This window comes from Passer domesticus, chromosome 5 (assembly GCF_036417665.1).
Source record: "Passer domesticus isolate bPasDom1 chromosome 5, bPasDom1.hap1, whole genome shotgun sequence".
In the NCBI taxonomy this organism is placed as follows: domain Eukaryota; kingdom Metazoa; phylum Chordata; class Aves; order Passeriformes; family Passeridae; genus Passer; species Passer domesticus.
In genome coordinates this window covers 54,929,409-54,951,500 of record NC_087478.1, presented here as the reverse complement: position 1 = coordinate 54,951,500, position 22,092 = coordinate 54,929,409, and the positions used below count along the sequence as shown (strand labels likewise).

At 39.9% G+C, this 22,092-nt stretch overlaps 1 protein-coding gene and 1 long non-coding RNA gene across 7 annotated transcripts in view; one reads left to right on the top strand and one right to left on the bottom strand.

The window, feature by feature from the left end:
• Window positions 1–20,090, top strand: part of MPPED1 (metallophosphoesterase domain containing 1) — a 62,552-nt gene extending 42,462 nt beyond the window's left edge. For all 6 annotated transcript variants that reach the window (XM_064420585.1, XM_064420582.1, XM_064420584.1 and 3 more), the window contains 3 exons: window positions 7,863–7,978; window positions 12,543–12,656; window positions 16,135–20,090. In XM_064420585.1, the coding sequence (XP_064276655.1) occupies window positions 7,863–7,978; window positions 12,543–12,656; window positions 16,135–16,253 (349 nt within the window). In that variant the 3' untranslated portion in view covers window positions 16,254–20,090. The remainder of the gene's footprint in view (window positions 1–7,862; window positions 7,979–12,542; window positions 12,657–16,134) is intronic.
• A 1,510-nt stretch (window positions 20,091–21,600) lies between these two features.
• LOC135300780 (uncharacterized) overlaps window positions 21,601–22,092 on the bottom strand; it is a 30,089-nt gene continuing 29,597 nt past the window's right edge. The window contains exon 4 of the long non-coding RNA XR_010362559.1: window positions 21,601–21,692. This is a non-coding gene — a long non-coding RNA (uncharacterized LOC135300780). The remainder of the gene's footprint in view (window positions 21,693–22,092) is intronic.

The window sequence follows — 22,092 nt, the reverse complement described above, 5'->3', positions numbered from 1 at the left end:
GGGGCTCCATTCTGCTCCCTGTCCTTGTCTTCCAGTTCAGGGGCTTGATACAATGAAAACAACCAGTCTGACTGTTAAAAAGTTGGACAGAGAAAGCATTGAGTACCTCAGCCTTTTCCTCAGTCCTTGTCATCATGTTTTCCCCTGTATCCAGTAAAAGATGGAGGCCATCTTTTTGGCCATACTTTTGTTGCTGATGTATTTATTTTTTTGCTGTCTTTTATTTCAGTAGGCAGATTAGGCTCTATCTGGGAATTGGCCCTTCTCCTTTTTTCCCTGCATAACCCACAACATCCTTGTAGTCCTCTCGAGTTTCTTGTCCTTCTTCAGAAGGTCCTAAATTCCCTTTTTTTTCCCCCTGAGTTCAGATAAAGCTCTCCGGATATTACAACACAGGGTTGCACCTGTGTGTGTCAAATATTTCTCTATTGTGTAATCTACATCAAAGAAGTACATTTTAAAGGTATCTCAGATTTCTAGATAGCTGAAGGATAGCTGTTAAACATGTACATTTTTAGTATAGAAAGTTATATTGCAGCTGTTTGTTTCCACCACTGCACTGTGGAGTGAATTTAGGACTGTGGGAAAACTTAAACATGGAATTTAGGACTGCTTGGATTTTGTTCACTTCAGGTAGACACATGGCATATGAAGTATCAATATGTGCTTTTTTTAAACAAGAGGTAAGTTCATCTGCTGGTAGATTGGAAGCACTAATAATAATACACTTCATACATATATGCACACATGTTGCATTAATTTATTAGTTTTAGAAGCATTTTCATGTTTGTTTAAATCAAAATGGATTTGAATTTTCTAAGTAAAAGAAGGTTAAAAACCAAAAAGGGAGGAAAATCAGAAAATAACTGGCAGACAGTTAGTCCATATGGCCTGATCCCTCCTGGTATTTTGAGACAAGAATGTAATTCACTCCTGGTGAATTACCAAACAGAGTAACTCTTGGGCCCGACTGTAACTGGGGGGGCTCGGTATCTCAGTGGCTACTGTGAGAGCCTTTTTTGCAGTTTCTCAGAAACATATCCTCCATATTTTAGTCATGTTTCATCTGAGAGAGCCCCTAAAAGGGGTATTCCAGCTTCCCAGGTGGCTAACACCTGCAGTGTCTTAGCAGACTACAAACCAGCTAGCTGGAAGTGTGGAAGGACATTCTTATTCTTCAGCTGTCTGGGCATCTGACAGTGAATAACCATAAAGATGCCATGCATAGATGAGCATCAATTTTTTTTCCTTCTGGGCTGGCCCCTTCTTGGCAGGTTTTACATTTAAAACGAGATGGTGACTGAGAACAGAGAGGCAGTTAACTCCTCTCCTAACCTTCTTTCTGTGGCTGCCAGCTATCAGTACCTCAAATATGGGCTGGATAACCTGGCTGTATCTATAGTTTTACATCCTGAGAATTCAAGAGGCTGGAGGAACAGGCTCTGAGACATCAGGAACTCAAGACCTTATCTCTGCATTAAATCCCTAAGACTGTTCTGAAAGTCTGTACAGTTCTACATCTGCACCCTCAGCATTGAATCATTTTGACTAATTATTCCATATTAGCTTCTACCTTTGTTTGCTTTATTATTTTTAAAAAATATCAGATGGGGTATAATAATTTTGTTTCCAGAAGAATGAGATAAACTGTCTGCATTTGGTACTGGCATATTTTAAATTCAGTCTTTCATTAATTTTCCTCCTTACCTGTTACCTTCTTGTTTTCTTATTATGAAGATAAAGTAGATTTAATTTTATTTTTCATTGTTTTATAAGAGATTAATGTTTAGAAATTATCAGTTCCTATTAGTCATAGCTCATTCTTTCTTCTTTGCAGTCAGAGATGTATGAAATCCTTTACTAAACAGAAGATAAATGATTTCATGTATAACTCGAATTGCAAGAGAAATAATTACTGACAAAGGGCCATACTCAGATTTTTATCATTCTTTGCTTTTGTGAAAACAATAATTTAATTTGATTCAGAGTTTCAAGAATGACAATCTTGGATGCAAAGCAAGTAAGGCAAACTTCCCCATGGAAGCAGAGTTGTGTGTTATGGCAAGTAGAGGACCTGAGTTGCATAATTTTCATTTATTAGTTATAAATATGAGGCCTTAACTTTCATTTAAAAAGATCTGGCTTCAATATTAAGAATGAAAAAAAATTAAATTTCTTTTTTGCACAGTTTAATTCTTTTTGCCCACTGCTGTTCTCTAAAAATCACATCACCCTTGCCTCTCTTACAAATACAAATCTTCTCATGCTCCTGAAGATTTCTGAAACATGTTTTTCCTTAGATCTCAGTTATGTTCGGCTTAGATGCCCAGTTGCTGAAAGAAATTTCAAAGCCCATAAACAAACAGTGCCCTGCTGGTCAGTCTTAGCACCAATGGCCTGATAGCTGCTTTTGTCCTTTCCCTTCCTGCTTTGGATGGCCCTTTTGCATGCAAGGAAGAAAAGATAAAAAGGTCTGTGTTATTTCACAACTACTTTAGACGAAATGGCTGATACAAAAAAAACCCCAAAAATATGAATTTTCGTGAATGCTTGCTTGGAGAGAAAGTAAAGTTAAAAAATACTCAGTAAAATAGTTGATTACTTACTGAGAAAAGGCTAAAAAGGTAAATGCAGTGATTGGTTAAATTCAGCTTATGCAGTGCTGGGAAATGTAAAAATATGTACACCTGAGGAATCTGCATGCCAGGGAAGGTATGCAGTGTGTATAGTGCTGTACACCCATATTCACAGGACTGTAGCTCGTTATGATAGTAAGATGATATCAAGACTAGGAAAAATGAGACTTAAATCTCTGACAGGGAGTTTTCTTGGGCTGGGAATCAGGGTGTGTTGGAGTTTTGCTTGTGTGTGCCTCTGTGAAATCTGCTTTTCATGCTCCATGGCCTTTGACCAGTCACTCTTGCCAGTATGGCTTTCAGCATGGTAGTCCAGTCTTCTAAATATGGAATATTTGCTTTTTTTCAGGAAGAGGAGCAGGACTGAGAAAGGTGATTTGGTCCATTCTTTTCTCACTGAGCTTCTTGACAGTCACCAACCAATATCTGTTTATTTTCCTGTAGAGAAAAATGACAACTATTGTGGAGAAAAGACTGGAGCAAGTTGCATGTGTTTGTGAACATTTGAAATTTATTTGGTAAGCAAAGGAATTCTAGTGAGAGAACTTGTCTTCCAGATGCAGAAAAATAAAAGATTTTTGTAGGAACAGTAGAAATTAGGAGGTACGATGTGTTTCAGTTCTGCACTTTTTGCTATCAGGGTGTTTGCAAGATGCTGCCCACCAATCCCATTGAAACACCACTGCTGTTCAGTCAAACCACCCGGAGCTCCCTGTGGCTCCTGGGCTTTCCCCTTGAAGTCAAAGAGGAAATTGGTGCCTGCTGGTGGCAAGATTTGTGTTATTCAGCTGGGCAGCCTAGAAGCAGCTGCTGCAGTAAATCTTGCAGCTCTTGTGTTAACTGACACCCACCAGCCCTGCAGGCAGTGCCAAGGCGGGGGCTGTTTCTGGAAGTGCCACTGGTTTTCTGCCGTTTGTTTCCAGGGATGTGCAGGTACTGTGAGGAGTCCCCTTGAGCTAGAAAGGAAGGAAGCTATTCTTTGAGTTAAAAGGTTTAAATTTAATCAAGGCAATGGAGAATCAAATTTCAGTCTTTCATTGCTTGTAATAGAAAAATCCATGTGCATTGATAGTTTTCCCCAGTCAAGTATTCCTTGTTTGTAGGGCTGCCTGTCAGATTGAGATGGGTACCACTGGTTTGAAAATGAAAAACCTCCAGTTTTCATATAAAGGTCAGGTCAGATATGTGTGGTGCATCCCCACCTTTTGCAGTAGATCACATGTAAAACTAAGTAAAGCCCCATTTAAATGACAACATAATTCTTGGGCTACATGTTAGCTCTTTCCCATAGTAGCTGAATACAAGAAAAAAAATCCTAATAAATAATTAGGGTGGTAATGTTTGACCATTATTTTTTTAGTATTACTTTTTTCTGTTGCTATTATAACAGAAATGATCCTTTCAAATACAACTAAAATGCTAATGATAGCTAAGAAGGTCTTTCCTAGGAGGTTAAACTGGTTTAATTAGAATTTATGAAAAGGTTACTATAGGAGTGCAGAAAGATGTTAAGGGGTTAACCTATAAGAGATTACATTGTAGTCAGTGTTCTGTTAAAGTTTGAATTAATTTTTCCCATGGGTTTTTCACATTCTAATTTTCAACTAAATGAGACATCTGTTTCAGAAAAGGAAAATTTGCTATGGTTGTCATAGCAACTATCATTCTGTAAGAAAATTATTCCAATGGTTACTTTAGAACAGAAAGATAGAAATTCAGTACATAAAGCAACATCCGATTTCTAGCACAAACTCTGATAATTCAGCCCTTTTTGTGTGGTAGATTATTTGGCCTGCAAAACTTGTTCAAATATTTTAAACATAAGGTTAATTGTGCTGTAAACAAATTCACCTCTGATATATTTTCCCCCTTGAAATCTTACATGTAGACAATCATTATTCTTATCAAAATAATAAACCAGCTGAATTTCAGTAGAGTGTTGGAGACACTCAAACTGTTCACTTGAAAAAAGTAAGACCTAAATCAAAGTACATTTCTACAGATGAGTGTTTCACTTCAAAGGTGAAATACATTAATGATGTATGTCTTTAATTGCCAAATAAATTTTCCTTTGGTTGGTTTATTTTTTTGTGACGATAGTAGATTTTTCTCTTGTAGAACATACATGACAAACATACATTACATTCTTTGTCAAATATAATAGTATTGAAAAATATATTATAAAAATAATTTCACTTTTCCTGAGTAAGCACTAGCTGCAAATACAGAAATTCTGTACTTGATATAAATAATTTAGCTTTGTTTTCAGGTTCTATCATAAATGCCAATTTTAGACAAAGTCGTCTGTACGATATCCAGGTGATGGGTTCATTAATGGGTATTAGAGAAGGCTTTTTCCCTAATCAGAAACTTTTATAGCTGTTTTGTAATAAATTTTCAGAAGAAGGGGCTTGAGGATTTATAAAATCCCTATATGCTTATAATGGTATTTGCTTTGGGGGTGGGGGCACTGAAGTGTGTGATTTGTCTTTCTTCTCTCCAATGTAAAGCATGCCAACATCCTCCGCTGAATCCTTTCTTGGACCTGGGGTATTTTTTCTTTTTTTTTGCCAGAAATATTCCAGACATTTCCTTCCATCTCAGGATTGTCACAAAAGACAGCATAATGGCAAATCACACAAGTTGTAACATCTCCCCTTCACAAAAGAACAGCTCCAGCATGCATAACTTACCAGCCCCACTGCCGTCACCACAAAAGGAGAAAGGGAGGGAGGAGGGAGGAATGGGGGAAAGTGCTTCTTGTCTTAATAAGCAGATCATGCCTATTCATAAGGAGAAATGGGCTTTTTTAGAAGGTGGCTGTGTGTAGTCCAGCCCTGGTAGAGGCAGGCAGAAGCTCTCACAGCTGCCTATGTGGTTTGTGGTCATCTGGATTTCAGCAAGATTAAGCTGACTTCTGATGAGACCTGTGGCAATCATGAATATTATTAGGGTGGTAATATGTTTGACCATTATTTTTAAAAATGCTTCGTTGTAGTCTTAAAATAATTATTTTGTAAGTTTTTGACCTGTGATTCTTGGTCAAACACTGATCTTTCCCCTTGGTTTCTTTTCTGTGTCTGGCATACCTATGGGACAGTGCTTCCCCTTGCTTCCCATCGGAGACCTAAGGACAATGCTGTCCCTGCCCACCCCAGGCATATCCATTGAAACTGTCAGTGACTTAAAACATATGATTTACTGTGCTGACACTTCTTTCACCACCTATTTGCCCTTGCAAATATTTTGTCTGGAAAACGTGCCCTGGGCCTACAGACAATTTGCCCAACAGTTGTGTATTTTCATCTTGGTGAAGAAGAATACTTGGCATGTTGGGTGTGGAATGCAATCCCAAGGCAGGAAAGGATGAAGGGTTTAGAAAAAGGCTAACCACTGTATATTTTTATGAAGCCTCCCACTTCTGTAATATCCAAGCACCTCACAAACTTCAGGATTTTTATTTTTGAGGCGTTCCTGTGTGGTAAAAAGAATTTCTTTATCTCAGTGGTGAGCTGAATGTAAGGAGGGGCAGATCCAGCTCCACAGAGCTTGTGTGGTTGCTGTGTGGCAATGTCACATGGTAACATTGCTGGTACCTTGCTGCAAAATAAGCCAGTTAGGAGAATCCCATGATTGTTTAGGAAAAGACTTCTGAGATTATTGAGTTCAGCCATAAACCTGATGCCACTAAACCATGTCCCCAAGTACAACATTGCCACATCTTTTAAGTGCTTCCATGCATGGTGACTTAGCCACTTGACCTACCAGGGAAGAATTTTTCCCAATATCCAATCTAAACCCCCCTGGTGCAACTTTAGGCCATTTCTTCTTGTCCTATTTATTGTTACCTGGGAGAAGAGACCCAATTCCCACCTTTCTAAAACCTCCTTTCAGGAAACTTCAGAGAGATAAGGTCTCCCCTGAGCCTCTCTCTAGATCTTGGCAGCAGGAAAGTGAGGAAAGGCTGCTTGGAATGCTGAAGAGGTAACCAGAAAAGTGTGAGTTTGTGGCCTGATGTAGGGATGTGTCTTTTTCTTAGTCAACTGCCTTGGCCTGAGCAGTGTTACTCAGGATAAGATTTGTGCTTCACTGCTAGTGCTGTTGGCATTTCTCCTTCACACACCTTCTTCACCTCCTTCATCACAGCTTCTGGAGGCTGGGACATATATTTTTGGTCCCAATAGCAGATGTTTGAACTTTCACCTTTTATTTTTTTCCCCTGGGACACCTGTTTCTCAAGACCCTGTTTGTCCAGGGCATGTGATAAAGAGGCAGGGGATGAGAAAGAAAGCCTTTCAGTCATCAGTAGTTGAGCCTCTTTTTGTCTGTGAAAGAAAAACCTTTTGTTCATTGTTCTTCAAATACGAGTATGGCCACAGGATATCAGTGAAGAAATTATTAAAACTTCCAGCCTAAAACTAACCCCTAAATTTTATAACCTAGAACTGGAGCCTAGTCAGCAAGACATAACTTAACACTGTGGTATAATTGCTGTGAAATATAGTTTTTTTAATCAATGGGATAGCAAGATACCGATAAATTATGTTCTGACTGGCAGTGTTACAGTCCTGCTGCTCCATGATGAGCTGCTCCATGAGCACATTTTAAAAAATGTAAATGCCTGTCTGATAAGGAGTCCCGAATATGGAAAGTCTTACTTAAAAGCAAGTCAACACAGTAGAGAACAGAAGAAATTTGTGTGTAAGAGAAGCAGCAGCATTCTTGTTCTGATGGGATGTATCCAATTAGGGAAACAAAGTAGCAGAGATGTGATGTCTCTGACTTTGGAGCAGGATCTGTCATGATGCCAGGGTCTGTCCTTGCCCAGCTGGTCATAGGCTAAGGTCCAAACATGCTGAGAGCCAATGTGAAACATAAATCACGTGGAGGTGTCTGAGACAGCTGTTCTTCTAAATGTTGTGAGAGTTAGCATGATAATCCACACATGGAGATCTTGGTATCCAGGGCTTATAAGTAGTTGGAGTAATACTGTGAATATTTTACTCTGTGCTGTCTACTGAAAGCAGGGAGCACTGCTCGTTTTTGCTGTACAAGTTAAACTACACTGCTTGTATGGAAAGAGGGGATTATTGTGCACACAAAGAAGAAAATGAATGCTGTTTGTGTCTTCAAATTCCATGGTAGTAAAGAGTCAACCTCCGTATTTTAATTAGATAACCAGTACATGGAAGTAGCACTGAAGACATTCTCCTCCTCTCTTGGCAGGCAACCTTGGTTTTATGGCTGGGGCTTTAATCTTCCACGAGGCCAAGCACTATTAGAGAAATGGAACCTTATTCCAGATGGAATAGATATTCTTATAACACATGGACCACCTCTCGGTAAGAAAATAATAGTGTCTTAGCTATATATTTCAGATGATTATATGGTAACTGATGGCTCTGCTTAGGAAAAGAGTGCAATCCTGACTTACAAAAGTCAAAAGCAACATGCATACTGACTTCAGCAGCACCAGAACTTCAGCTCAGGATTACCTGTGACATTTCTGCTCAATGGCAGCGAATTAGATAACGGCTTTAAAAATAAAACTTTAACACATAAAGCCATAATGAGCTTTACAAATATGCAGAGTCTAGTTTTCCTATGCACATCTCTAATCTGCCACTGGTGAAATTACTAGATTGAAAGCATGGAGCCTGTTTGAAGAGAAATGCAGGATGAGGATTTTTTTTTTTATCACTTTCTCCCTGACTTGCTACTGCATTCTCCCACCAACAAGTACCCAGAATCTCTTTTTTCCCTCATCATGCTGACTTGGTGCACCTTCTGCCTCACAAATCCAGATGCTCCCTATTTGCCTGTTCTTTGGACAGGATGGTTGACTTGCTTGTCTGTAATACAATTTGGCAACATGAACAGATCAAAAACAAATAGTTGTGCATTTTCTGTTATTATTAATATAGATTATATAAAAGCTATGTATCTAAAAGAGATTTCTTGTATTCCTAGAAAATTTTGACATTACCTTTGCTACAGAAATAATACAATCACACAAACTTGTCCAGATTCAGTAAAGGCTTAAGGCTTTTAAGCTTTTTTAAAACATATTTAACATATAACAGTCTATATTTAATGTGACTGTGTGTTTGACTCTTACTAATTTAATAAATGGACATGAACAAGAAGCATGTACTTCTTGTGTTCTGATGAGCCTTACTGTGTTTTGTGTGAAAAGAAGGCAGTTAGTTGCTTTAAACCTTTAGATTCCCCAATTTCCTGAAGATAAAACCTTCATCTTCCACCCTTTCTTCTCTTTCAGAGCTTGGAGGAGAAAGTATCTCAAGGGTTTGTGTTTTGTTTCCTTTAGAAAGACATGTTTGCATTCCACTGCTCACTAATCCTGGGGGAAAGTAGTTCTTTGTGGGCAGAGTTTCTCACAGTTAGGGGTGTGTGTTTTGATTCTTCACCTAAGTGGAGTCTCATGCCATGCCATGGACTGATTTTAATATGAGCCTGCATTGTAAAAATGGATGTCAGAAAATAAGTGTTTCAGCCCCCAGATATCAGCTCCAAGCCATTGGTATGGGGGTAATCCCTGCTAGGGTCCAAGGCACAATGGTGTGTCTTTCATGTAGTTTTATTTATAAATCATATTTAAAACTTTTTCAGAAGCTTTTTCAGCACTTTGAAAACCTCTTTTAAAGTCAGATGACCAGCTGTAAAACAATCCAACCTTCAGCTGACTGAAGATTCATTTGATATCTTATGTTGGAAAGTGGAGAGATTCAACCACCTTGCTGCTTTAGCCACCAGGCCTCTCCAGTAGCCTCAGGCATCAGCAGAGGGAAAAGGACTCCTAAAGAGCACTGCAGAGCTGGCACTCAACAGACAGACTTTAATAATAAATGTAATAGTAAATTTAATAATTGAAAAGTAAATTAATAATTGCAATAATTCTGAGGAAGTGCCACCCCCCTCCAGTGATTGTAATGGAGTAATGTGAATTCCCCCCGTCTCCATGGCTCAGTATGTATTTGTGGGGTTTTTTTTCTTTTAATTGTTTGTCTTCAATCATCCCCCAAGAATTTCCTCTTTTTTTTTAGAAGTTCCTGTTTCTTTGTCTCTCTCTTACTGATGCATTAATAGGTGGCTCAAGCACAGAACCCTCTGCCAGAGGGCAGGAGCTCTTGGTCTTCCTGACACCCATGGCAACAAATATATGACACTTCAAAGAACTTGGCACTCTGCTTAACTTACAGAACCACCTCATTGTGCAGCTCTGTCCACAGATCCTTTGGGAGACAGGATCCTTCTAACCCCCCCAGCCAATTATTTTAACCAGAAAGCTGATTCCTGTTGTTCTGATCTTGGAACTCAGACCTCACTAGAGTTGTTCCTAACGACCATAAATAGCAATCAGTTGCAGCAATCTCTGCAAACTCTGGGTTTTTTTTCTCCAGCATGGCTTCCTAAATTCATCCCATCATCCATTTTCTGTGCTGCTCTCTGATTCCCTCAATTGAAGAGTGTGTATCTTCCTGAATTAAATGATACAATATTGTTACATAGATTTGAAATGGTCAGATTTAGATGCAGAAACACTACAAAGAGTTAATGAATTTTGTTTTTCATTTAGCCATGTAACAAAAATCCAAGTAATTTTTCTCTTCTGGTTTAGAGTAGGGCTTTGGGATGAAATTAGGGCAGGCATAGATGGGAGGTTCATACAGAATGGGAACAAAAAGAGGTTAAAACAGCTATTTTGGACCATTTTATTAGGTACATGTTTATTATTATTAACAAAGATATGCAATGTATTTCATAGCTTATGAAATACAGGATTTGTGATTATGGGATCAGTGTTCATGCTCATTTCCATATCAGCATATTTTTGTTTCCTAAAGATCTCCATTTATGATTATTTTATTTCCCTTCCAAAAGTTCACATTCTTTTCTTTGTTTTTAATTTAATTTCACCTTTAAGTCTTCATTTGCTGCTGTCTGCTTGATAGTCTGTGACAAAGATTTATACTTTCCTGACAGCTGCAGAAACCTGTTTCAAGTAACCAAACATTAAAAAAACTCTAAGATGAACTCTAATTGTTAGCTAGGTGTAATCAATTATTCTTAGTCTGTGTAGTCAGGTGTACATAATAAGCTGCAAACATATGGGAAGGCTTCAGAAGGGTGATAATGCATGTAAACAAAAACATGTTCAACATAAATAATGCTTAATTTAATGGAGAAGTTAATTTTATGGATTTTTGTTTGTGAAGTTTTTGAAGTGGAAATACTTTTGGCTTTATGTTCACTTCAGACATTTTGACAATTAACTGTTTCAAATCGTTGGAGTAATAAAACCTATGGCTATAATATGTTTACTCTGAAAAAAAACCCCAAACATGACTTTATTCCAGAGGAATTGCTGGCCTTACTTTGACATCATAAGTACTGTTTTTTTTCCGGTGAATTTTGACCTCCCTTCAATGGCACATGTGTATTCAGCAGGAGTGAGCATTGCTCAGCCTGGCTGTAGTTCAGCAGGACTTTCTACTTTCCCTGACAGGTGCAAATCAGCAAACAGCACCTTCAGGTCTTTGACCATGATCAGAACTTCCTCTTTTTGGCACTTAGGATGCCTAATTCCCAGCTTTTTTTTTTTCCTGAAAATTGAACTTAGCTCTCTGAGTAGCTATGAAACAAGTGCAAGCTTTTGCCATTTTGCTAAAACCTCACAGTTTACTGAGCCCAGTTTTCAAGCACTGCCAGCTAAAGAGGTATTTCTCAATATGTGAACCTACCCTGAAGCTCTAGCAAATCTGAGAGCTTTTCCAAGAGCTTGAATACCACACTTCTGGTCTTTTAAACCAGTTGGTTGGCTTAGCCATGCTTGAGTGGACATCAAAAGTAAATGTATGAAAACCAGGTCCAGGCTCTGTACCTCTGGCTAAAAGCACAATATATTCACACTACTGCAGAAAATCCAAGAGATGCAAAGCTATGACAGGCTTGCAGGGAAAATGTCAGAACAACAAAATAAAACCAAGAAGATTTTATCTTCTAGGTTTCCAAATCTGAGCCTGATGAAAATGACTGAACAATAGAGAGAAAACAGATTGATTGGTGCAAACACTCCAATACAACATCTACCTTATACTACTACTTGGAAAGAAACATGGACTTCAGTTGGCAGTAAACTTCCCCCTGCAGTATTTTTAGACAAAGAGGCAAGTTGATGTAACATTTCTGTCTATTTTCATAAGAAATACATTTTTACACAATTTTTGTGCAAGTAAATGCAGCACTTAAATACATCTTCTGCAAAAGGCCTGAGTTTCTCTTCCTGTCTGAGATCCATCAGTTTGGGGAAGTGGGGCTTGCTGTGCCATGAAGTGGTTTAACTCAAGCATGTCACTTTTTGGGCATGTCGTAGATTCCTCACCTGAGCTCCGCTACTGTAGGATTCAATGTGGTAACAATAGAGTTATAGTATTGGCAGCAAAGGTTCCATTATGTTGGTCCCAGTGTTCAATCTAAAAAAGTAAGTCCCAGGACTGGTCTTAAATAGTTAAATGTTCTTTTAAATTCTTTAGAGGCTCCCTTTGGATTTACTGCACTTTACGCTTCATTCTCTTCAGGAAGAAAAAGGGGTAAAGCATTGAGTTATCCCATTAACAACAGTGCAAAAAAATGATTTGATTGTAATTATTTTTATTCTTCGAAAAAAACTGGAAAGAGTTATCACAGTCCTTTTTATCCAGATGAGCTTTTATGGTTTTCCACCAGTATATTTCTTTCCTTTTCTGCACACAAAGGCGGACACAGTTTTTGCCATTACAGTTCTTCTGTGGCTGTTTGTAAAAAGCCATGAGACATGAAATCTCAAAAATGCACAGCTGTGTGGATTACCTGTCTTCTCTTAAAGCTTTCATTTCTTTTCCAAAGGATTTCTAGACTGGGTTCCTAAGAAAATGCAACGAGTAGGATGTGTTGAACTGCTGAACACAGTCCAGAGACGAATACAGCCAAGACTTCATGTTTTTGGACATATCCATGAAGGTCAGAGCACATTTCTTTTTATATATATATGTTTTTAGAAATGGCAAACAGAGAAGTCTTAACCAGCGTGTTCAAATTTGAATGTCTGAACTGAAGCACTTCTTGAATTCAGATACGTATTTAGCTGCATATGTAGAGGTGAGATTGGCTGATATCCACATGTCAATACTTGTACTTGAGTTTATCTTTCATTTTATACATTTATAAAACAGCATCATGTTTCCTCTTTCACAGGGTTGATTACTGTGAATTTTAAAATAAGAACACAAGTCCAGTAGTTACAAAAGTGACTAAATATTAGGATGGAGGGATTTTTTTTTCCTCAGCAGAATCTGTGCTTCACAATAATTCATGTAAGATCTCTGTGTGTCAACTTCTGTGCTTGTAAAACGGGTAGGAATGTTTTGAGGGGTGGTTCTAAGGCTTGATCTTCAAGATTGTACAATAACCATTGTCTCTCCCCATCAGAATGTATATGAAGCTGAAGTCAAGAGGGGTATCACCACTGATTGGTGTAGAAATTCCAAGATACTTATGGATGCATTTGGTTGCTTTGACAGGGGAAACATTTTGTGCTCAGACAAAACAAGTGGTTCTATTGACTATTTGATATTTAACTGGGAAAAAAAAAAAAGGGTTCCCTTTGTACAAGCCAAGTAAATGGTGACAGATATGCTCTGCTGAAGTCAGTGACAGCAGGAGTTCATCTCCAGGCAAAGGGAAAGGTAGATGCTGCCTGTCCTGTTCACAAAGCAAGGCAGCAAGACTTCAAGCAGTGCAGCCACCCCAGGCAGAAAGCAGTGGGCTGTGCAGGAGTGAACCATTGGCATGTACGTGTGCATTATCAGCTGATCCATCTTTGGCAGTGTTAACTTACTGGCAAGAAAATGTACTCCTCAGCTGCCAGTTTTCTGCTTCTGGGACTGCTCCAGCCTTTGCTGTAGCATCTCTGTGAGTCTCAGCAGTGCAGAGATGGAAAAACTGGAGGAGCTGGCATTCAGATACTTCTGGTTTTATGAAGAACCCTTCTTAAGATAGCCCTCTCTCACTTGATGCTGGAGGTTTTCACCACAGGATGTTAGAAGTGACATGGCTGATGGTGTAAAATTAATGGATAAGATATTCAGATCATTATTTTATAGCTCAAGGATTAGGTTAATTCTCCTCATATGTCTCATCTGCAGTGACCTGTTAATGCCTGGTTAACATCCAAAGTGCTGTTAAATCACAAAGTAAACAAATAATGCTGTTAGAGCAGTCTTTGGTATTCCAACCAAGAGAGCTGGTGAATACAGTTCAAACTCATTGTAATTTCTGAAATTATAAACCAAGAGGGTTGCAGGGGATATAAGCAAACAGCAAGCCTTGAAGCTTCAGGCAGGTAAACAAAATCACATCTGCTAAAACCAAGTCCAACTTTGGCTCTCAAGGAAAGAGAATGGCACCTCCATAGAATAGTAAATCCTGTGAATTAATGTAGTTGGCACAGTAGGTATCAAAACACAGAAACAAGGTACTCTTGTTAACTATCATAATTTAGAGAAAACAAATGGGAAACTGCAGAGCCTGTTTTTCAGTGGGATGCTAAAACTCTGCAGAGGAGAATTCCCATTGCAGGCAGCCTGTGCAAATGAAGCTGCACTTTGTAGACAGAAAGCATGATTTGAACAGATGAGTTCTTCCTTGGAGTGAGCATAGCTACATCTGCAGCAGTCATTTACTGAACATCTGGGAGGAAGAGGTACTTATAAGAGATGTTTATTCCCTATTCCCTCTCTGCACTACCATGTCTGCCAAAAAATCTCTCTGCACATGGGCTTGCCACTGATGCACCCATGGAAGGGACAAGCAACATGGCAGGAGCTCTGGCTAAAAATCTGTTTTTTCCAGTATAGCCAGTACTCCACTGAGGCCATGCCCAGGAAACTCTGCTGGCAGTGGGACAGGAGTGAAAGCTGCAGCATTAGGAATCTTGCTGCAAAAGGAAGTGTCTGGTCTCTTCAAATGTGTAGCCAAGGAGACAGAAAGTCCTAGCCGCGGTGCTGATTGTCCTCCGTGCATTTTGTGTTTTCCTCGGAACAGTCGTTCTGTGGCAAATAGAAAGGGATTTAAAGAAATTCCTGTGACAGGAACCTGACAAAGTTTTCTTCCCTCCCTGGGCCCTAATTATAGTGTAGTCTTTCCATGGAAGGTGCAGGAGGCCCCGCATTATTCAAGGTGTTTTAAGGAACCAAAAAGAAAGGAATTTGGCTACTGTTTCTTTGTTTGCAAATGATGCAATTTTCAGTGCTGTGAAAGTCACAAAATTGCATTCAGAGAAAGCATAGGGTTCTCAGTGCCTAGGGTTTGAATAGCTAGAACTTAGTGTGTATATAGTAATGAATACATTTCACTATTAACTTTATGAAAGATGAGATTGAATCTTAGTACAAATGCTTTCTACCAGGTAATTTCCCCAAAATAATGTATTTCTGATGATGAATGCAGTTCTTCATATTGATCATAATATTTCAGTGAAAGTTTCCAACATTAGGCTTTCATATAGTCAAACTTATGGTTTTTTTAAGTGATTCATTAAAAGATTTTTGACAACGGAGAGTGTGTCTTCTTTTTCATAACATCAAGGCTGTCAAAGGGCTTCTTCTTCACTTTCTGAAACAGCATTTCACCGTACTTCTACAGGAATTACAGCTGAAAATTTGGTTTTCTGCAGATTTAACTTCGGAATTGTTTGCCTTGGGTGTCTAGCCAGATATGAGATGTAGCTGAAGCTTTTTCACCACTGGTGAGACGCATGGATGTGTGTCTTCGCCTATGGAAATGTTCTGATTTTTTAGGGTGTGAATTCACCTTGTCTGTTAGCCAATGCATTCAGTAATAAAGCCATTTTTTCTCAGCCTGGGCAGGCATTTTAGTGTCTTTCCATCAAGTTTGGTCAACAAGTTCAAAGACATAGCAAGAAGAGGTTCCTGCTAGGCAAATCCTGCCCTGATGCACATGCACACGTACTTGCTTCAGTCAAGCAATGCTTTTTCTTCATTGGTTTCTTAAAGGATGTTCAACACAGGGCAGGAAAAAAAGGTGGGAAGATTAAAATTGCCCAAAGTTTGCTGCACTGATGACTGCAAGCCTAAATGATCAGAAGCATCCTTTCCAAAACTAAAAAGGTTTTAAGAGAAAAATCTCTGCAGAGAGAAGTATCTGTCTTTCTAAGGTGGTTTAGTGTGCTGGCTGCCAGAGATAATAGCCATCAGCTACTGAGGACCCATTTTGCTTTTCTTACACAATAAAAAAATTATTCTATAGGACAAAGATGGTATTGATTCAGTGAACATTTATGTTTTGCACAAAGATAATTTTTAAATTCCTTCTGAGTAATAAAAAATGTGGCCCTTATCATTGTGTGATAAAGGGAATTAAAAATGAAAGAAGATAATAAGGAATAATGAAAGTAACCAGAATTTTTCTTCCTTTTTAGGTTATGGTGTGATGGCTGATGGAACCACCACTTACGTGAATGCATCTGTGTGCACTGTGAATTACCAGCCACTTAATCCGCCTATAGTTATTGACTTACCTACTCCAAGGAACACATGATTATAATGAGGATTCAAGGTTCTACCCAACACATAAGCAACTTTATATTGCTGGCTGAGAATCCCAGTAGGGAACCATTCAACAAAAAAAGCAAAATTCTTCTTTTTTACCCTGCTAGCTGTTCACAGATAAATTTAGAGTAACAAAAGTGGACAAGGAAGAAAGACATTTTGGTGCCAGAACCAGATTAAAGACTAACATTTCACCATTAAAATGTTTGTGAACACAGAAAAATGACTGCATTCCATATACATACATATATATATATATATATATACACACACACACACACACACATATACATATATATATATATATATATATATATATATATTTATCTCTAGTAGGGGCCTTTGTACATACCGTATACTGGACTTATTAAAAGAACAATGTCTTTCAAAGAAGTGTTTCTTTAAGAAAGTTTGCAGTTTAAACGTAAGTGTTTAGACTAGGATTTCCTCATTTCAGATGTTTTTCAGTGAGCTTTTGGTAAATAAAAATGATGGTAAAGATGTTTTCCCATAATCAACATGGCAAATATAAAAGATGGTGCACAAATGACCAGTCACATGAGGAAAGCTATTTCTCCAAGTCCTCCAGGTCTAAGTCTTTGCATCTATTCAAAACCAATGCAATACAGGCCCTAATTCACTGTACTGAAATGAAGTTTTACTACATCTGGCATTACAGATGTCAAGGGAAATGGTGCACATTGCCAGCATGCTGTAAACAGTTCAACATTTAAGAAGGGAGACTGTGTAAAATGCAGTATAAACTCAGGAATTTGTAACCTGGCCTCGCCTGTTTAAAAAAAAAAAAATGGATGACATTTCCCTTAAAAAAAAAAAAAGAAGAAAAAATATAACTGTGTTTTCATATGGTAAAATGAGATGTTATTGTATTTAAGGAAAAAAGAAAGAGAAAGAACCTGCAAAGAGCCCACCCAATGATTAGTAATGGTATTTTAAATAAAACCTACTGGGACCATTGGTTTAAAAACTGCTAATGGGACATGCAGCCAATTATGAGATTACTGGTTTGAATTTGGCCCTGGGCAGGAGTGGTTAAATGTCATTGTGATAATTTTGTCCTTGGGAAACATGGATGTCAAGGGGAAGGTATCAACCCAAGGTGTAGTTCAAGCACTCCCTTTTGGGTGGCTGTGGGTACACACCAAAGTGTGCAGAGCAGAGGTCACCTCAGGGGACCTGGTACTGCTGTTTGCCCACTCATGGACACTGCTGAGAGAGGCTCAGCACAAACCCAGTAGAAACTCACCTGTTGTGTTGCTTTTGGGAGCAGGCAAAGCAGGGGATGTGTCAGGAGCTGGCTGGGATGGTCCACAGCCACAGTACTGACCGTGCAGCTCTCCTGCAGTGCTAGCAGAGGTATTGAAGCTGCTGGGATTTCAGTCCTGTCCTAGGTAGAAGCTTAAGAATTGATTACAAAGCCACTAAAAAAAACCCAGGGCTTCAGACATGTCCTGCAAGAAAATGTATTTCTGCCTTGAACTAACAAACATATCCTTTTGACTTGATGGAGATAATTTAACTGCTGTATTCTGAATGTGGGCAGAACTTGGGGCTGACAGCATCTAGGCATTATCTTGTTCACAGACATTGGGCACACCACAGCACTGCCAGTTCAGAGCTGGTTGCAGATCTGTGCATAGCCCACACCTGCACACATGCATTGGAGAATTGTGTGTGTTACATGGATGTAAATGTGAGTTTTACGTAGCAGCTGCATGTACATTATACAAATAATTTACAATACCTGTGTTGCCAAATCAGGCCATGTGAGCCTCAACTCTGGGCAAGGTGAGCACAAACTCTGCTTTTCACTGGCTTCCCACGTGCAGCAACTCTTCCAGGTGCTGCCTGGAGCCGAGATATTCAGGCCCAGTAACTGATTCATGCTGTGGACCCACAAGAAACCACTAGACCCCCAGAAAACATGACAAGTCACAGGTCTGTAATTTCTGGTAATCTGTTGGGTGACTGTGTGTCTAAAGTAATGTGCTGGTTTTTTTTTAACTGAAAATGAAATCCAAAACAATAGGTGACATCTGAAACTGGTTTTTGGGGGAGTGGTTCACAAGTGCATGAGCAGTCTGCCATTAATTCAGATGGGGCCACTTTTGTCAGAACTACTGGTGTAGAAATTTCAGGATCAGCTTATAAATCAGTAAGAACTGAAAATCATAGTTGAATATGAACTCCTGTCATCATTGGGAAGATGAACAATAGCATGTAGTTAGAATAAAAGTGGGTTATCTAGTCACAACTCAAGTGGTCTACAAAAAATGTGGCAGGAAATTGGCTGTATGTTAAAGTCTGAAATGTTTACATTCGCTCATGGCACTTAAATGTTAAAGTGAAGGGAAGAGGTCCTTTTATTAGCCTCAGCAAAATTTCTATGTCAACCATAAAATATTCTCTTAAAAATAATTTTTCCTAAGGTATCTTCCAAATACTGTGTATTTTTATGTGGAAAGGATATTAAAGCAACTGTTACTTCAAAATATCATTTAAAGTACTTGAGGTATGAAAGCTTAAAGATTATTTAATCATTTTGGCATAACTTGAGTGTTGTAATTTTTGGTCAAGCATGTTAGATGAATAAAGTCTTAAAAAAAACAAAACAACACACAACAAAAAATAAGGTCTCTTAATGTGCAGCTCATGTGATCAGCTCCATGTTGGAATGCCTGCCATATTCTCCAGGTGTAGGAGCCAGGCTGTGGGACATTAAAGTTTTTATGGAGGGGGGTCAGCAGAGGGTGCCCTGCTCTGCCCCCCAGCTTCCAGCCACCACATCTCTTGCAGAGGGTAACAAGCTTGAGGTTTGGGTTGCAGAGAGATGGGAAAACAGCAACCACTGCCTGTAATGGATGTATTTTGGTGGGACAGTGTGCCAGGTGTGCCTGAGAGGCAGGGAAAAGCTACCGTGAGAGTGCTGCAGCACAGCTCTGGAGAGGTCAAGAACTAGGATGCCATCCTTTGGGAATGGGCAGCAGTTGGGGGATGAGTTCCTCATCTGATTTGGGTGTCAGGACACATTTTCACAGAGAGGGAGTTTAAGGCCAGGTGAATATTTTTATTTGTGGGCACAGAAAGACCTGAGTTCCTGATCTACCTCAGATAAGGGAGGCCATGAAAAGGAAGATTTCCACAAATCCAGCTGTGCAGTTGTCAGCTCTTATTTAAATTTGGGATGACCTCTCAAGTAATTTCCTGACACAGCAGGTGGGAAGGTGCTCTGGTCTGGTCTGGTGCAGGAGGGAGCCAAAGGAGGTAAGAAGTGGTTTGTCTTTCCAGTCACTGACTGCTGCCTACAGTCAATACAAATACTTTAGAGGAAGGAGGAATGATCATCCCTTAGAAGGCAATTTTTGTAATAATCTGCCCATGGGGACCTTTGCCCCCATCCCATTTATTGCTGTTTGTGTGAAAATTTCTCTCTTAAAAGCTATATTATTGCTTTCTGCTCAAGTAACTCACACAGAGCAAATATAACTGCAAATGGTCTTTCCTTTCAGGTACATTCTTGTCCCTTTCTTGCAAGTCTCTCTGCATCTGCAATTTTAGTGATATTTTGGAACAGGGACCACTCTGGATGATTATGCAGAGTGCATTAGAACAACAGTATTTCTCTTATCCTTGAATGTGTGCTGCTGCTTGGGTTTATTGACTGTCCCTTTGTTCTCTTTTTATGTACAAAGTGAAAATAGGAGTACTTATACGCACCTCTTTTGTGCCATTTGTTATTTTGTATATTGGCCATTATGTTGCTTTTTACTCACTTCATCTAGAAATTAAAATTATTTCAATTCTAGCTAGACTCTATTCCTAACTTCCTTACTTTCCCGTCTTGGAAATGCTCCCCTCCTGTCTTTTTTATGTGTAAGTTGGGAGTTGGTGAGAGGCAGTAGTGCCAGAAGAGGACCTCCTCTTCCTTCCTATCTGACCATTTAGACACAGTTCTCTTCTACTTTCTCTCCTGAGTTTTATCCAATATCTTCATCTTCATTTTTTAAGGAGTTTTTGGGATGATAGCATGTATTTGTAACCCCCAATGGGCAGTTCACTGTGGTGAACTGCCCATGGCCCTAGCTTGGTTTTCTCTTCAAGAGGTGAGAACTGATCTGGACTTAGCGCAAGTGTTACCCCTTCCTCTCTGGGAGCCTTGCCCAGGCTGTGTCTGTGGTGGGGATCTTCTTCCCCCACTCTGGCCTGTTCCCCTGGCTTTGGTGATGCCCTTGGCAATCCTCATCATCCCTGGCTGGGATAAGGACCTGTGTGACATTTGTGCAGCCTTCATCCTACTTTTGAGGTTTTTGTTTCTTAGCTGCTGCCCAAACCATGACCCTTCTTTACCCCCCATGAACAGCTCTTCCACAAAGGTCTTATCAAAACCTTCACAATTATCTACACCAGTTGTATCTGTGATAGCTCTTCTGGCCAAGACTTTGATGTACAAAAGCTTTCAAATAGATTAAAGGAACAGGTTTTTCTTCTGCACAAATTGGTTGGCATTGTTTCCCCCAGCCCAGTGAAGTGTATTCCCTCTCCAGAGCATGATGGACTAAAACTGAGCAGAGCAATTAACCTCACCACATGTCACTGGGTCTTGTGCTCTGTGCCCTCACCCAGGGCCATGTGGGCCTGGTTAGTGGACAGATGCTTCCTGCCGTGGAAGAGCCCATTCTCTTCCTCAGAGCTCTGGTCTTGCCTTTGCATGGCCTCAGGGACAGGGGACAGCCATAGGAAACAACAACGAAGACAGGTTGGCTGTTTCCAGAACTCTCATTACATTTATCCTGTCATTCTCTGTGTTCTGAACGGGGTGAACCACTTGATCAGGGCCAGATGGGAAAATGCTGGTTGCTATATACATGTTGCAGTGGCTTATGGTAGAATGAGGCTTCAAAATCAGAGTAAGGGAAAAGCTTTTCCCAACCACATGAGCCGCCCAACACCTAGGAAAGGCTGGGGAGAATCAAAGGTGATGTTAAAGCACCCTCCTACTAGTGCAGCCCCAAGTGCCGCTTCGCCACTGCAGTTAGAGCCTGTCTGTGGGGGCTAGGGCTAGGCCAGCACACTGACAAGTGCAAATTGGGAATACTAGAAGATATCAAGATTGGTGGTACAAATCTCTCCACAGAGGCCACTGGAAGGGTGAGAAGGGGTCTCAAAGGGTGCTGTGATGCCCTCTCTCAATGAGTGCCCCCTTTCCACAGGGGAATGGATGTGTGTGTGCTGGTGGAGATGCTGCCTGTGGGGGGTGGGGCTGAAGCTGATGGAGGGGACTAGGGGACTCCATCTGTACCTCTGCAGGGCACAGAGCCAGGTGGCCACGGTATTGTGTGCTGTGAACTTCAGAGAGAGGCTTGTCCCTGCAGGGTTTCTCTTTCAGCCTGGTGGTGCTGCTGCTGTGCTGAAACACAAGGAACAGGAAGCAGCAAGGTCAGGTCCTGCATGGCCCTGCTCCTCTGGCATGCAGAGGAAGCCTTTGTGCAGACAGAGATACTGTCCTCTGTGCTCTGTAGTAACCCACAGTGGCAAATTTCAGGGTCTCCTGGCAACTTTACCTCCCACCATGATGACCTGGGCCAAATTTTCTAGAAATAAGAAAATTATACAGGATAAAGCAGTTTAATACCGGTAATTAAACCTGTATTTCTATTTCTTTCTAGTATTTTCTAAGGCTGTTGCATGGCACAGCCATTCTGGTTGTGACTGTTATGTGCTATTTTAAAATGCTGTTTCACTGTGTCTGCTGCTCATTATGTTGCCTTTGTCACCAGCTCCTGTGCTTCCCATGGTCACTCCTGGTG